Source organism: Aulostomus chinensis, chromosome 15 (assembly GCF_037954235.1).
Source record: "Aulostomus chinensis isolate RoL2024-O1b breed Wild chromosome 15, RoL_Achi_v1.0, whole genome shotgun sequence".
Classification (NCBI taxonomy): domain Eukaryota; kingdom Metazoa; phylum Chordata; class Actinopteri; order Syngnathiformes; family Aulostomidae; genus Aulostomus; species Aulostomus chinensis.
In genome coordinates this window covers 3,186,438-3,203,085 of record NC_141334.1, presented here as the reverse complement: position 1 = coordinate 3,203,085, position 16,648 = coordinate 3,186,438, and the positions used below count along the sequence as shown (strand labels likewise).

The window sequence follows — 16,648 nt, the reverse complement described above, 5'->3', positions numbered from 1 at the left end:
TATACACAACATTTAGAAATTACCTCTGGAGTTCACATTATTGGAGTATCCAAAGATGGATTATATAAATACATTTAGAAAGTTGTTTTCCAGCTGCAAAATGCCTGCAAACCTCTACCGCTCTTCCCTTTGGGGCCATAAGATCCCAAAACAAATCTTTTTCCAATAAGCTACGCTGAGTGTATCTGTGCGCAGCAATAAACCTGCTGCAGGTTCCCAATGAGTAGACAACCTGTAACTCACGCGCCGAAGTACGCAGCAAGAATCAGCTCAATCCTTTATGATGATGCATGTGTGTGGAGGGAGGACGTCCTCGTACTACTTCATACTTCAGATTGACCCACTTTTATTTTTTTTTATTTTGTGAGAACTTCTGTGTCTGTCCTGTGTGGACTTGTAGCTCTGGTCTGTGCGTGGACCGTCAGTCTCGTCTTGTGCGTTGGAATCAGGTCCCTCTTGTTCACGGTATCTGCCTGTATCTCGTCAGTTATTCAGCTCTTGTGCGCATCAGCTTCCCGTCTTGGTAGACCCCGCCCCCGCGTGCACCCATCAGATTACATCCGAGCGACCCAATTATGTGAGGGATTGTCCCAGCTTTCCATCCTGGTTTCGGCTGCCACATCTGCATCGATTTAACCCTAAATTATGGATTTATATTCCTCACAGGTGTCAGGGATTATTGTTTCTTCTTCTTGAGTGCAGCGTGCGTCCATATTCAGCTTTACACCTGCAGGTTTGTGACTGATCATCTGGTGCCAGCAAAGCCTCTTTTAAGTGAATATGCTCACAATTACATGGAGGACGCCCAGGTATGACAAGCTGATAATTACCTGCGTGACTGTGCATCCGGCCTCTCCCTCACGTGTGCAACCTGCTGTGCTGTACAGTCCTCGGGTCCCTGTTATGTTGTTGTTTGTATTGTATTTTTGTGCTGTGGTGTCGTTCAGCCCGGTCCTCCCAGCAGTCTGCACTGTGTTTGGGAAACATATTTATTATCCATCCTCTCCAGGCGCAGACAGGGAGACGCATGCTCTTCTTCTCTCCTCTGTGGTTGCTTTAACCAGCTGAGACGCACACAGAAGCAGCTGCTAGCTTAGCACAGTGAACGGCAGTTGATGGTAAGAGGGAGATAACACAATTATTAAGTCATCAACGTCACCGTAACTGATATGACCAGGGTTGTGTAATAACAACTGTTAGGAAGCACCAATTTCAAAAAGTGAGACATTGTAATTTTAGAATCAGACCATTTAGATGGAGGTCATTTCCTGATTGTTTGCAGTGCAAACATTAGCAGTCGTTTAGAAGAGCGGCTGGTAACTACCAGTCGCCGAGGTTTACTTCATGATTAACCACGATCCCAAACCTCATCCACTGGATGACAGAGGCATGCTAACAATTACCATCCACTACCATTCATTGCGCTAAGCTAACTGGAGGTCAAGCGGTGTCGTTGGCTCTGCTGTGAACCCCCTGTTTGTGTCTGCCCGACGGTTGCTTTAGTCGTGCCAGAGCCATAGCGTACGCGAGGGTTTTTGACAACTTGTGCAGTGATGGTTCACATTTGCACAGGAAACCAACTGAGCTGTGACAGTGACAACATCCAGATGGCGTTTGATGCTGGGTAGAAACAGATTTACAGTATTTCACTTAACCACTGGAGCAGCATCAGACAAGAATGAATGAATGAATCTCCTTGTTCTTGTATATTCATAGTTTCATTCCACATTCACTGATAACCTCCGCCTGGAGACAGTGGCGTGACGTGGTGATGCTGTTCTCACTTTGATTTTATGACCACCTTCCTTCAAATACCTGTTGTTCATGTTGTAGTGTGTTTCTGTAAATTCGGTGGTGTTTTTGTGCCTGGCATGTCTTCTCACAGAGGACTTGTGGTGTTCTGCCCTCTTTCCAACTTTTGCTGGACGGTCAGAGGAAGAAGACTTTGTGACAGTGGACCCAGGGGATCCAGCTGACAGAGGAGATTTTTTTTCTTCCTTTCTTCCTTGTAAAAAGTTACCAGTTCTGGGTTTGCGTCTGCACTTGAATAATTTAAAAGTCTCCTCATCCATGTGTGTGTGTGTGTGTGTGTGTGTGTATTCACACCACCGCTGTCTATCTGACCTTGTGCCTCGAGGCAGCAGGAGCACAGGTGCAGAGTGATGACAAGCTCTGAAAAAAAGATCATACTTTTTAAAACCTGTATCGCTATCCCGGCTATTTTAGTCATCTTGTGCTACTTTCCAATGCAATTCCTCCCTTTTAGAGAGTCTACAAGACTGACTTCCCCTTGAAAAACAATTACTGAGGACTGCTGGAAACTCTGGGTTCAGGGGGCCGCCCCCCTTCAGACGTTGCGTTTAAGGGATGAAGACGTTAAAGCTGGTGCAACAAGGCAGTTTCCCTGCCGAAGTATCTTCAAATGCAGTTTTCCTCTCCTGATGTTGAAGGATCAGTCTGGTGGATCCTTCACGGCAGAACCAGACACCCCGGTCCGCCCCTGCAGGAAAAGAGGACAATCTCCTCGGTTTTGTTGCTTAAAGTGGGTGGAAATGAGTATTAAAGAAACATGCATTGAAGAACCAAAGGTATTGAGGGAGGCGAGATGATGAGTGGGAGCAACCTTGCAGACAGCATGAGGTGGGCACTGATGTATCGAGGCTGTGTGAGAACTGAGAGAACAGCTCAGCCAGGAGCGGAACCCTGGGAATGGGATAGGGAATTATATTTTCCACGTCTGACCTGCTATGCGCTCTTTGTTTTAAAAAAAAGATATTTGAAATAGTAGACAACGTAAAAATCCACAAGACAGGTTGGAGCCTACCTGCTATTGTGTTTCTCCAGTAATTGTGTTGTCCTGATTCTGAAACCATCACTGAACGATGCTGAGGAGAAGTCATTTCAACTCCTCTACAACGAGGCAAAGATTAATGTTACAATATGGAAACCGAAGAAATAAAATGTACCTGATTATAAACGCGGGACAAACCAAAGTAAATGTTTTGCTATCTGACATCTGCTCCTCTCTTCTCCACCTCTTTACACCGCACGTCCTTCACTCTTTGTTCAAACTGAGGTTTTGCCCTGGGTTTGCTAAAGTACATACATCCGACTTTAAGACTGGTCCGTCATGACAAGCTGCATTTAATACCTGTCAATCAAATCAAGGTCTGAGGGGAAACCGAACCGGAATGAAACTGAGTTGAAGTTTTTTAAAAAACATAAAAGTTTTGTTGCTTTTAAGAAAATAGACGTGGTACGGGACATGGGACGTCCCGTACAGGGCACTGGGAGCAGGACAGGACCAGATTAGACGGGATGTCTGGGCCATCACTGAGCTATGAGACAAGAGTAAGTTTGGTTGGGAAGGTTTCTTTGTTGGCTTGTTTTAGCTGGGAAACTGGGTCGCTATGGGAACCTACAGTTGCGTTAAATCAAGGTGACTGGAGCTGCAGCTCCCGCTGAGGAGACAAACCTTTTCAGACGATGCTGAGAATCACTTCAAGTCTCTTTTTTGGTGTCTACCCCTCCCCTCGGCCTTTGTTTTTCACTCCTTCTCACTTCTTTAATTCTCCCAGCCCCTGCTCTCTGTAACACAAGCAGACCGGGGAATTAGTGTTTGCTAGTAGAGGCAAGTGGCCGTCCAGGGAGTTGCCTGTCAGGACCCTGCTGTGTTCTGGACTCTACGTGGGGCGATGGATGTTACACAACAGCTGGAGACATCACCTTGCAGGAATGAGGGAAATTGAGATCAGAGGATGAGGAAGATTCAGGCAGAGTGCTGAGGCGGTGATTGTTGTGGTGCTCGTGGATGTGAGTCACATGAGTTAGTAGATAGCAACCCAAGGAAGTCATGATCCAGCAGCACAATGTCAACTGTGAGCCTGGTCCTTTACAGTTGTGTGTGTGTGTGTGTGTGTGTGTGTGTGTGTGTGTGTGTGTGTGTGTGTGTGTGTGATTAGGAATCATTCTCTGATTTGTTTCTCAGCAAATGGACAAACTAATGAGGCACAATTGTTATGACAAGACAGGATGAGCTGTTAGCTTACTGCTTAGCATCACAATGTGTCCTCAACACGACACCGTTGACATAGAATCAACGCATGCTCCGTTACAGACTGTCGATGATTTTAGAACATTTTGGAATCTTTAAACTTTCCTTCCCCAGGTTTCGACTTTACACACATTTTAAATTCCTGGGTCGTTGTGAAAGTTTTGGCAATTCATGATGTACTTTTGTAAGTTTGGGTCCATGGGAGACACCAAAATTTCTCTTTTGGGTCTCCAGCTGAGCAGAAAAAAGTTCCTAAAACTAAAATAGGTACACTTAACAATTTGCCTGAAGTTACTGAAATGAAGGATCATGCAAAGTATTCCAAAGTGTTTCCAGGCTCTATGGTCGAAAGTGTCAGTCCCTTGAGCCAGTCGAAAGAGTAATGCCAGAACAGTTACTCTTTATTTGTGTTTGCCAGTTGAAATAATATTGAAGTAAAACCTCTCAGCTTGTAGCAAAGCGCCAGTGGAAACTCCAGATGGACTCCCGGTGTCCCTGAACTCCATCTTGGAGCCTGTAATTAGCTCTGAGTGAGAGGAAAGGAGGAATTTTTAGTCCCATCATTGTTTGCAATGAGACTCCTTCAGTGTCGTGGCCTTCTTAGGAACAATCACTCCAGTAGACTTGGAGCTGGTCCCCGGCTCCGCTCACACAAATGCACCCACTCTGTCACCTGTCCAGAGGTCATCCAGTGGAGTTCACTTGTACGTTCAGGACGTTTAATCCATGATTCCAACCTGTGCTCGCACACAGAGCAGCCGGCTCTTAATACATGGAACCGCAACAGCACCCGAGTGGCAGGAAGTTTTATAGTCAAAGATCTTTTCGATAATGAGCACAATTTGTCATGTTTGTTGCTCTGTGTTTTGTTGTACACAGCCTTGATCTGAGAAAAGCACAATTTGCAGCAGATGTCAACAAGCTAGTGCTTCATTTTTCCAATTCCAAATCAAAACGGGTGGGCAGCACATTGGGGTGTCACTTACCGAGAAATGACAAAATGCTAATTGTTTTAGCAGAGCTGCTAACTACTCGTTTGATTGACATTCCAAAACTCACCTGTAGTTGCAGACTCTGAGCCGCGGGGGAACGAGCTGCTGTGGTTAGTCTACAGCAGGTGCAAACAGCCAACAGCTGCAGCGGTGCATCTTCTCTCATCAATTGAGTTTCTAGTTCTTGTACAAAGTAAACATGATAAATGAATATTCTTTCAGAAGTAGTGTGGCGCTTGCTCGTTCCAGTCAACAGCATCTTTCGCCTCATCTCCTTTAGTGCCCAAAAAAACAATCGTATGAGTCATATTGTGACTCATATTACTAAGTGATGTTATTGCTGCAGGCTGTTGAACGCCAGTTTGCCATGTGATTATTTGCGCAAACCTGCTCAGTGCTAGTGTACCTTTGACGGTGTCTGGACAATGTTTTCCTTGACGCGCTCGCTTTCAAAACCCACCAGTGAGTTTAGGGTTCAAAGCTCAACACAAACATAAAACACAGAATTATATGTAGGGTGGGAGAACGAGGAAAAAAAGGGTGAGGGGGTCCCCCATGATTTGATTCGTAACATGTTGGAAGCTCAAGTGCGCATCAGCAGGCTGTGATCAATCCACCATCATTCCATCCTGGATCCCAAGGCTGCTAGGCTCAGACTTTTCCGATGGAAGAAGTAGAGGGGTGAGTGTGTGTGTGTGTGTGTGTGTGTGTGTGTGTGTGTGTGTGTGTTGTGTGAGGCAGCAATGCTCTATTACACCGATTGTCAGCCATAATCTCAGCAGTTAGAGACCTGAGTTGGAAGGCTTATTTGTGTTGAAGTCTGGCTGACATGGATCCTGGTCTCCAAAGGTATTAAGGTAGTCTTGATGACAATATTCCCAGACCCAAGCATCAGCATCAGCACACCCTTTTCAAACCACATCAACTCATACACACACACACACACACACACACACACAAACACACACACACTCGCATCTCACATAGCCCTCAGCCCTTAACGCCCATCCTTGGAGTGAGCCCGCAGGAGGCGACATGATGGATTTCAAAGTAAAGTTGTGTTGAGTCTTGAGATAAAATTGGGCAGCGTCAGGATCGCTGCCACTGCAAACACATCTTTACCTGCAGATCGTCCTTGAAAGGAATGTGGGGGAGGCTCAGACTAAAAAAAACAATGTGAAAGACAGACAACCTCCCAAAAGTTAGCAAAGGTAGCAAACTAAAAGAATTTTAAGAAAATGAACCGGGAATCTGACGAGATGCCCTTGATGAAAACCAGTTCCAAGAGACGCATGTCCTCACTGTTCCGCACTTCTCGTCTCCCTGATGTGATTTCAGCGGACAGGATGTGTTTAGTATTGATTTTGGGGGCTTTAGTTCCTCGGCGGAGCCTGAGGTGGGGCGTGTCACAGCAGTCACTTCACCAGGCGCATCAAAGTCAGTCAACCATTCAGTCAGATCAGCACTCAGCCGTTCACTCGGTGCTTTGAGTTGCAATCATGTCTTATGAGATATATTTTAATTCAAATATCGTGTTCTTACACTCTCAGAGACGTGAGGGTGGCTAATGGTCAGTGCTGTTACTTTGTAGCTGCTCTGCTTTGCATGTTTCCAATCCAATACTCCAGCAAGTGTTAATAATGACCCATTTATGTTTAACGCTTTTTCACATAAAGAACATTCCCCAAGTCCTTCACAAGAATAAAAAAGCGCCATAAAAACAAACACGGAGGAAAGAGCAAAGACAATAAAACATACAAGCAATAAAGCAAAGGCAATAATAATATACAAACAATGAAGCACAAGCCACAAGATAAAACTGAGCCATCACAAGAATATAAAAGCAAGCAGAAAAAACAGAGGACCCCTTAAAGAACCAGCTTTAGAATCCTGAAGGTGAGAGACGATTAGTTGAGTCTTCAGATGCTAATTAAAAGCCTCTGCAGAGGCCACACGTGTCCAAAACAGGGAGGGGCCACTGCTTACAGACGCATCGCCGCCTTGTGTTATCAGACGGGACCGCGACACAGCCAGCAGGCCCTGGTGAGGGGCCATGAACGGCACCACTGAGGAAGGTCACAGATAGGTTCAGGTGCTCAGGTCACTGTCACAACCACCAGGGCTTTGCAGTGTTTCTTAATTTTAAGAAACATCCACTGCTCAGGGATTTACTCTGCTGGTTAAAATCATAGTCTGACCAAATTTGATTTGAGTGATGAGACTTTATATCTGGACTATCAGGGTCATAAGTGATATCTAAATACTGTCAGTATAACATCAATAGGATATACGTCCAAATCTACTAACACTATGGCCTGAGAGAAGACTATAGAAAACAAATGATACAGGAGCCAAAACAGAACCTTGAGGTGCACCACCAGAAAGAGCAGCAGTTTCTACAAAGGACAAAAATCGGAAGACAGGAGGAAATCCAGTGAAGGACACTCCTGGAGACTCCACGTGTGATATTCAGGTTGTGTTCCTTTTTACCAGCTAAAAGCATCCAAGTGCATTTTGACACATTTATTTTTCACTGTAAAAGAAAAAAAAATCATTGTTCTCAGTCACAATTAAGGGACAGCTCTTTGCAGATGGTATTACTTTAAAAAAATGGCTTATTAAATATCAAAAGGAGCGTAAGATGAAGTCACATCTGATTACCGCAGATGTTGTTACTGCGTGTACCCACTGCATAATAGCGCTCCAAAATGAAACAAAATCGTTGGGTTTGATTTTCAGCCAAACATTGACAGCAGACAGGTTGAAGAGTGTGTGGAACAGAGCAGCACACACCAGGATGTGGGCTCGTCTTTGATCACCGCAGGCTGTTTGAGGCTCTCACAGTTTTGTCAACATTTCCATGAGTAAACGCGTATGAAAAGATGGTGCCAGGCCTGAACAGCTATCGCTCTGCCAGGCTGTACGCGTTCAGAGATGTGATCAACACAGATGATGATTCCTTCCTCCGCCCGGCTGCAAACACACCTCTGATCTGTGGCTTTGAGGTCATATGATGGTGTATTGGTCCAAGAGCTCTGCAGCCTCTGCTTCATTGATTTCTCCAGCTAATTTGTTAGCCCTCCTATTGTTAGCTCTTGGGCCAAATCAACATGTAACATCTCTGAACGATGAAATTATTTCGATGCGCTTCGCACATTTGGGATGCATCGGTGGTCTTTGGTGTCAAGTTCAAGCTGTTTTAGCTCTACAAATATATTAGCATTTTACACGCGTCAGTTCCGGTTGTATTGAGATGACTATGTCTTGAAAAATAAAGTACTTGTACCTGAAGAAAAGAGAACGTCCAAAAGTTTGCACGGTAGCAGCAACAACAGTTTCTCTTGGCCCTGTGTGAGCTCCTTATGCTCTCTCTCACGACTGAAAATTGAAAACCCAAAAGTTTTGAGTAAGGTTTTGTCACAGCTCTTTGACAGTGAAGGTGTCACTGCAGAGCACGTCTGAGGAGCAGGACCCCCCCCCCCCACCACCACCACACTCTAATAACAGAGCAGAGAGACTTGATATGACATCACTGCGGCAGGAGTCTGCAGGTCAACATGCAAAGGCACTGCAAGTCTTTGGAGTAATGACACAGGAAGAGCAGTATTTGCTGCCTCCGTATCTCTGGCATTCCACGCACTTGGATGTCAGATCTTCAACTCAAGAAACGCTGAACTTCATTCATGCGGAGTCACCAAATAACTGCAGAGAGGTTCAGCACTAATTTGTGGTGTTTGTAGGTTGTGCCGCGGGCTTCCACTTCCTCTCTGCAAATTTGTCATAAATTAAAAGTCATTTCAGAATTGAAATGCATTCGAATGAATTATTTATTATTTGTGATTATATGTGTTTTTGCCACAGCAGAGAACATGTGACCTGATGGGAGATTTTTTTTTCTCTTAAACTTAATTCACAACCCTTAAGTTATCGTTCCTCACCCTCTTTGATTTAAAGAAACAATATCTCGCTAAAGTTTGAATGAAATCCTCTCGTGGCTCGTTGCCTTCAGGGGGCAGCCTGGAGCAAAGTAGTTCTCAAGGTGAGATCAGAGAGGTTTAGAGCAATTAAGAGGATGAACTACAACAAAGCTAAACAAGCAACAGGTGAGTTAAGCGAGCTGAGTATCAGTGTTGAAGCTCCTCGCTCAGTGTCTGTGGAGAGTTTACTGATGCTGTTTGCAACCAAGAGCCTGAACATTGCTGTTAGCGAGACAGCTCATCAAGATGAGTGACAAGCTTTGGGGCAGGAACAACAGCTGAGGAGAAAGAAGACCAGACTAACAATACGGCTGTGCCCACAGGTGAAGACTGCAGGAGAGGGGAGGGGATAGGCGGCTTCAAGTCCCATTGACAATCAAATATATTTGGGTTGTTCTCATTCCAGCTCATCGGATACTGAAGCTGCTGTCAGTGGCTCTTTGTGCCAAATTAGGACGCTGTAGGAAGCCCTCAAGTATCAGTTTTGGATGTGTAAGCAATCGTCTGTTTGCAAAACACAGAGTGTTACAATCATCATCTGCTGTTTGAGTCCTGTAGAAACTAAATTTTAGGAAAGTCGGTAAAAAGTGCCGGAGTCGCACCGTTTACAAGCTGCACGTCAGCATCAGTGAGCAGAGACCGTCTCTGCTCAGGCAAGCTAATCAATTGATAATTTAAATTCTCTCTCACTCCCAGTAATCTGCTCAAACAAGTACCTGTTAAGCCGGGGCCCTCCAGACAAATAGCATTTATTTTCATATAATTGCTCATAAAATGTGATGGTTTTCATCTGGATTGTGATCCACTTCTACTCGCCCAGACACACACCGACAGCTGCCGTCCCCGTGGACACACTTCAGCTCTCTGAGTCCTGATCAATACGTCTACCAGTGTGGGGGAGCAGTTGGTGTCCTTGTTTGAGGACGAGACCGCGCGGTCACAGCGCTCGACCTCTGATGACGAAGTTGACATCACGCTGACCCTCGCTGACCGACAACACCGACAAAAGAACAAACCTGAGGACACGTTTGCTTTTCTAGATGTTGTAAATGGGCGGTACAGTGGAGCAGTGGTCAGCTCTAAGGTTCCGGGTTCAAGCCCCGGCTGCAGCACGGGGTCTTTCTGTGTGAGTCTCCATGTTCTCCCTGTTCCTGCTGGGTTCTCTCTGGTACTCCAGCTTCCTCCACAGTCCAAAGACATCAAGAGGGACCAGGTTAATCCAGACTCTAAATTGACCGTAGGCGTGGCTGGGAGAGCCAATGGTTGTCTGTCTCTATGTGTTGGCCCTGTGATGGACTGGTGACCTGTCCAGGGGGAACCCCACCTCTCACCTGAAAGGCTCCACCCCCCCACACACCCTTAACAGGATAAGAGGTAGAAAATGGATGGATGGATTTTGCATACTTGACTAAATCAGTCAGTTTTTATTTTTGCTAGATACCACTGGTAGGGAGTCAAACTGTATTTTTAACTTGTAATTAAAAGGTGATTACTTTGGCACGTCTAGAATCTCCACTCTGGCGCCGTGCCTGTAGCTGGCTGGGGGCTCCATATCCTGGTGAAGAGACTTGTACTGCGAACCGGGATCCACCATCTTGCAGCAGCGACCCTGTCAAAACATCAGCGTCTGAACTCCCACCTGCTTTCCCATTCTGGTGAGTTACTCTGAATATATGTGTTAGCTTGACACAATGCAAATGCGAGCGGATGTGTGCTGTCACACACAGTAAGTGAGACTGTGGCTGATTTTATGTGCTGCCTGCTTCTTCCCTCTGATCCGCCGTGAGGGGAGTTCAGCTCATAGCAGCGCAGCGTGCAGCTGAGTGCTATTTAATTACCTGCTTTTGGAAAACTTCTGGGAATGCAACCAATTTAGGTCTTGTTTGAAGGGTAAACAAATGGGCCTGAAGATGTCTCCCATCAACCTCCCAGCAGAGGAAGGTGGGGGTGGGGGTGGGGGGGGTGCTGCTTCCTATCACAAACATAATAACCACTCTACGGGGATTGAGGCAGGCCATTATAATGATACTTAAGAGTTTTACCCACTACAAGACATTAAATACATCAAGCTTTAGATTTTGCTGATGTTCAAATTAATCCCAAATACTTGAGTGTAATACAGAGACTTTGGAGGCATATTGAGGACATTACAATGGGAAAGAACGTTGATTTAATACAGGTCGGGGTTTCAGACCTGCAGGCAGAAAGGAAATTGTTTCATGCTGAAGGATGTCTTTTCTCTCACACATGGCAGCAGCCTAATTCAGGAACTCCAGCAAATTCTTCTCATTATGTTTATAAAAAAAAAAAATTCACTGGTACGCTGAGAATGAAGTAGAAGTTAGTCAAAACTCAAGAAATTTGTTTTGTCAAGTTCAGCATCTCAAGGGTTGGAGTTTGAGTGGCCGTCTAGCAACTGAAGGGTCGTTGGTTCGATCCCCACTTCCCCCGGTGACCATGTCCAAGTATCCTTGAGCAAGATACTGAGCCCCTAAGTGCTCCCGATGGCCCTGCGACGGACTGGTGACCCATGCTGGGTGAACCCCGCCTCTCGCCCAGTGTCAGCTGGGACAGGCACGATGTCTTGCTGAGATATTTGGAGACCATAAGGTTTTTGAAACTATCCCATGGAATCAATTAAAAATATCGAATTAGCTCATTAAAAAGTTCAACTTTCCAATCGGGTTGAAAGGCTCTCAAAGCAGGTTCAAGTCCAAGTCCATAAATCCGCCTCAAGTCTGTAGCTTCTCAGAGTCCCATGAGGAGCTTGAACGCAGGCTCGGTTGGACTGTTCCAAGTGGAGGTGAAGACAGTCAGAATGACACTTTCATGATTCGTATCAACTTAGAAAGCAAAATCATTTTATTTCACCGCAGAAGCCAATTGACCCAATAATCAACGTCATGTTGCCGCTGCCATTTGTTTTATTAACTGTTGCAGGATTTAATCCCCAAAAAAGTTTATGTTGAATGATTAGTTTTTGCATCTCAAATGATTCGTCCAACCTTTTTTTTTTTTGCGACCTCAGTTTGACTCGAGTCCAGAGACGAGTGTCAAGTCAACAGTTGTGTGTGTTGGAGGATATTTGAGTTCTCTCACATCTGCGTCTGTGATTCAAGTGTGTGTTACTTGTCTCTCTTCAGATCAGCCAAATCCTTTAACATCCACACAAACACATTCAACACAAACACACCCCTCTCCCCCTCTGTCTGCGTCACAATCACCCCCCCCCCCCCCAAGACACTAACCCGCCCGCACGCACCACAATAGCTCATCCACATAAACACATCTTCTTTCACTCACACTTTCTCTCACACACAAACATCTTGAGGCGGGAGATGAAGGGAGGGTGAGCACTGGAGTGTTTCACAAATTACATACAGACTTTTTGCATCAAGTGTCACCCCCCCCCCCCACACACACACACACACACACACACACACACACACACACCACCGCCGCCTCCTCCTCCTCCTCCTCCTCTGAACTCCTGAGTGAAAGACGCTCTCTGGACCAGCACTGACAGAGCAAACGCTGTCCATTTAGGTTGGAATCTCTGGGAATATTGGACACATGGAATATGGCTCAGACTCCGGCAGTGAAAACTCCACTGCGGAGATCCTTCAGCGAGCACGTGAAAGACTCCACCAACAAGGCTTGGGACGTCTTCTGGAGGAACGTGAGGGAGCGACGGCTGTGGGGTGAGTTGGAAGCGTCAGCTAGGACGGGGAAGTTCATGTGAGCTGCGGTGGCAGATTGTTTTAAACTCACGAATCGCAAAATGAATATTACGCTTCTGAAGCTTCTGACTGGTGTGATACCTTTGTCTGCGTCAGTGTCGTCAGCCAAATACTTCCCAGAAGTGTAGTTGAGCTGTGAAAGAATTAAAAAAATGAATGACAAAACTGACCTATGAATAGTATCAACTAAACCACACTGAAGTGAAACATTCTGGAGCAAAGCGTCAGCTGATTATTGTCCACCGTGGGTGAACACATGAGATAAATCAAAGGGTTATTAATCCTTGGATTCGCTGGTCCCTCCTCCCTTCAGTCATTTTGGGGAGGCTGCAAAACAAAAAAAGGACGAGCAACAAAACAGTTGTGTTTTTAAATGCAAGTTTACCAAAGAACCTGGAGCCCATGGACACTGACGTGTTCCCAGGGATCGAGTTCCACCGTCTCAGTGCCCAGAGGACGAAAGAAGCGGGACTTAAAGGGTTAGTTAGTTCATTCATTCACTCTCCAGGTGCTCAAGACATTTGCTTAACACTCAAACTAAAAAGAACAAAAGTGACAGTTGTTGTATTTGCTGCCGTGGTAACACTGAAACATCTTTTTAAATACTGAAGCTGTCAGCCCGGTGTACTGTGCGTGGCGCGGTCACGTGACTACAGCTCTACTACAGCTGCGCCACAGCTCTTTGTTATTGAGGTTGTGTTGATCTCCTGCAACATTCGAGCTGAATCCTCTCAGGTGTGCGTGACCTCCACCTCCTGCCATGCTGCGCCCTAATCTACAACCTACCAACGACATCAGCTTATTGAACCAACAATAACAGTTTTAACTTTCCTCACACGCTTTAATAGTTTCTGGACACTTTAAACTCCAATGGTGCGTCTTTATTTTCTCCATATTTGTCTTCCTCAAGCTGTCGTCGTATCTTTTTCAGCATTTGCTTGTTTCTATCCACCAAATACTTTGAAGCAGCTCCGCCGAACCAGCAGCGTTTTGCTGTGACTGATTGTTGTTTCACGTCCCATTGAAGCAGAGTGTTTTCCTGTTGCACACTGTGAGGGGGACTCACACGTCGATGCTCTGGCTGCTAAATGAAGTTCTCCATTCCAAGCTTCTCTGGAACCTCAGCATGTTCTCAGGACTTTCTGACAGATTTCTGAGAGGTCATGAGGTCACAGAGATTCATGACACACGCAGCGTGTCATCACTATTAACACAGACGAACACACGGGTCTGAGGTGAGACAATGTTGTGTGGTTAAATCGGAGCTGGAATGGATTGGTTCATTCCCTGAATTCACAATAAAATGTCAAGGTGACCCCGAGCGCTGCTTCTCCCATCGGCCTGTTCCAAAATGCATAAAGGATCTAGCGAAGGATTTTGAGCGTTGTGGAGAAGCATTCATGAATTCCAGATTTATTCTGCTCAGGAACTCAGCCACCCGTCTTCTCTGCTTTGAAAAGCTGAAAACAATCTTTCCTGCTGTGCATGATCATGTCTTGGTCACGGAGAGGAGAGGCTATCACAGACAGAGGCCTTGTCAAGTTTGTGAGAGCGTGAGGGGGGCAGGAGGCGACTGAGCGAAGCCGCGTGCGGCACACAGCACTACGAGGAACAGCGTGCGCGTTCAAAACAGAAAAACAGACAAATATGCAGCAGTCGCTGCTGGACTGTGGTGAGCAACCACGACTACATCAAGCTACAGGAAACGCAGGAGGGCTGGCCAGCATGGCAGCATAAAGAAAAACACACTCTAGATCAGGATCTACACTTAATAACACACTTTTTCACTTTCACAGTTTTCACAAGTTCATGCAAAAGATCTGATAAGTTAATTTCTCACAAATTTTGTCCTCGAATGTGTTAATTTAGTGCTTCACCTGTGCCCAAACAATCCATGCACTCGACAGGAGTGAAGCGTCAGCGGTCTGATTGACCAGCACAGATATGTCTCAGGGGCAGCACGGTGGAGCAGTGGTCAGCACTGTCACCTCCCAGCAAGAAGGTTCCAGGTTCGAGTCCCGGCTCGGGCACAGGGTCTTTCTGGGTGGAGTCTGCATGTTCTCCCTGTTCCTGCTGGGTTCTCTCTGGTACTCCAGCTTCCTCCACAGTCCAAAGACATCAAGAGGGACCAGGTTAATCCAGACTCTAAATTGACCATAGGTGTGGCTGGGAGAGCCAATGGTTGTCTGTCTCTATGGGTTGGCCCTGCCATGGACTGGTGACCCGTCCAGGGTGAACCCCGCCTCTCACCTGAAGGCTGCTGGGATAGGCTCCACCCCCCCACAACCCTTAACAGGATAAGAAGTAGACGATGGACGGATGGATGGAGGTGTGTCTCAGGCCTCGTTCAGACCAGTAGTTCACAGATCAGATCTACTTTTGTCCTCTGTGTTATTTCCAAGCTGGGAGATGCCAACTTATCCAGAAAACCCGAACTTGAGGCGGCCAAAATCAAACCGAGACACAACTGCGAAAGTGACATTGAAGAACTGTGAGTATTCAGAGCATTCAGACTAACAGGAAGCCTTGGAAATCAGATTGGAATCAGTTTTCAAACCACCTCCAAATGTGATATTAACTACAAAAATTACATTCCATGTTTTTGTTTGTCCACACAGCAAATAATAAACACAAACAAAATTTAATCCGGATGCAATCTGAACAGAATCTAATTTGGGGTTTTCGTCACAACAAAACCACCACGTGAGCCAAGTTTCCTGCTGACTACAGGAATGTCCTCCAGAGAATGGCTGCTACATCCCAGCAGCTTCAGGACTGCAAGCCACACGAAACTAGTTTTTGATGAATTGGTGAACAGAATTTCTTTGAACTGAAGGAAACATTTTGATTGCGTAAAAACCGTCGTCGACCTTTTGCTGTAGCTGTGACATTTTACAAGCCCAAGCTAAAGTATAAGCGCAGATTCTGCGTTTAATCATATGACTTCAGGGGTTTGTTTTAGATTTTTATTCACTGTAAATGTGGGGATCACGTGAAACCATTTGGTGAGCTCTGATTCTCCGAACATCGGACCATGTCCCAGTAGTCAGCCGCGTGTTCACGGCTACTCCCACCCGAGAGGAGTGTGACGTGATTCACCCGGCGAGCTGCGGGCCAGATGGTTTCTGAGCTGAGTGGCTTTAAAATCGCGACGCTGCAAAGTTCAAAACAGCTTCCCTGCAGAGGTGCCAGTCAACGGCAGCGATAAAAGGAGAAGAAGATGATCCCTCTGTTAACATCCAGGCTCAGCGAGAGCGTCTCAAACCCCCCGAACACCTCGGACCCTTCACTACTTCTGTGTATACCAGCGAGTGTGTGTGTAGGTTGAGCCACTGGTGTTACCTCGTTGGCAGAGATGGATTATATAATCCTGTGGGTGACAATAATGCAAAAGCAACAGACAATCGTTTCGCCTCAAATCGCAAATACATCTAAATGCCTTCCAGGCAGCTGCTGGTTTCTGTTCATTTACATGATGATTAAGTGAAAATCCATTAAAAGTGTTGAGAAGCCTGTCAAACGAAGCAAAAATCAACCTCGAACAACAAATTAATCAAATGAGAATGTGAAATGGTGGCGGGAATAAAGATATTCATGAATGTAACATGAACGTTACAGAGTGAGAAACGGCGAGGAAGGAAAGATAAAATATTGCATCGGCGTTGAGGTCATCGCTGCTTCAGCAGCAACTACACAGCAGAATAAATTGCTTGAGAATGATACACTTAATGAGATGTGGAGTAAAAACCACAATGATTACTGTCTGGTTTGGTTGAAGGGGGAATAAATGAATTACATTTCAAAAAAATAAATAAAGAGGGAAAAGAGGACTTGGTTAGGTGTAGAGCTAAATTTTAGTTTGGTGGTTATGATTACAAACCTAAC

General features: G+C 45.7%; 1 protein-coding gene across 2 annotated transcripts in view; it reads left to right on the top strand.

The window, feature by feature from the left end:
* Nucleotides 1-706: 706 nt before the first annotated feature.
* LOC147248344 (rho GTPase-activating protein 7) overlaps nucleotides 707-16,648 on the top strand; it is a 90,361-nt gene continuing 74,419 nt past the window's right edge. Inside the window, exons 1-3 of one of the 2 annotated variants that reach the window (XM_086179488.1) lie at nucleotides 707-809; nucleotides 10,531-10,678; nucleotides 12,570-12,724. In XM_086179488.1, coding sequence (XP_086035614.1) covers nucleotides 12,604-12,724 — 121 coding nt within the window. In that variant the 5' untranslated portion in view covers nucleotides 707-809; nucleotides 10,531-10,678; nucleotides 12,570-12,603. Of the gene's footprint in view, nucleotides 810-10,329; nucleotides 10,679-12,569; nucleotides 12,725-16,648 lie in introns of those variants that run through there. The other variant, XM_086179489.1, reaches the window with a different exon arrangement.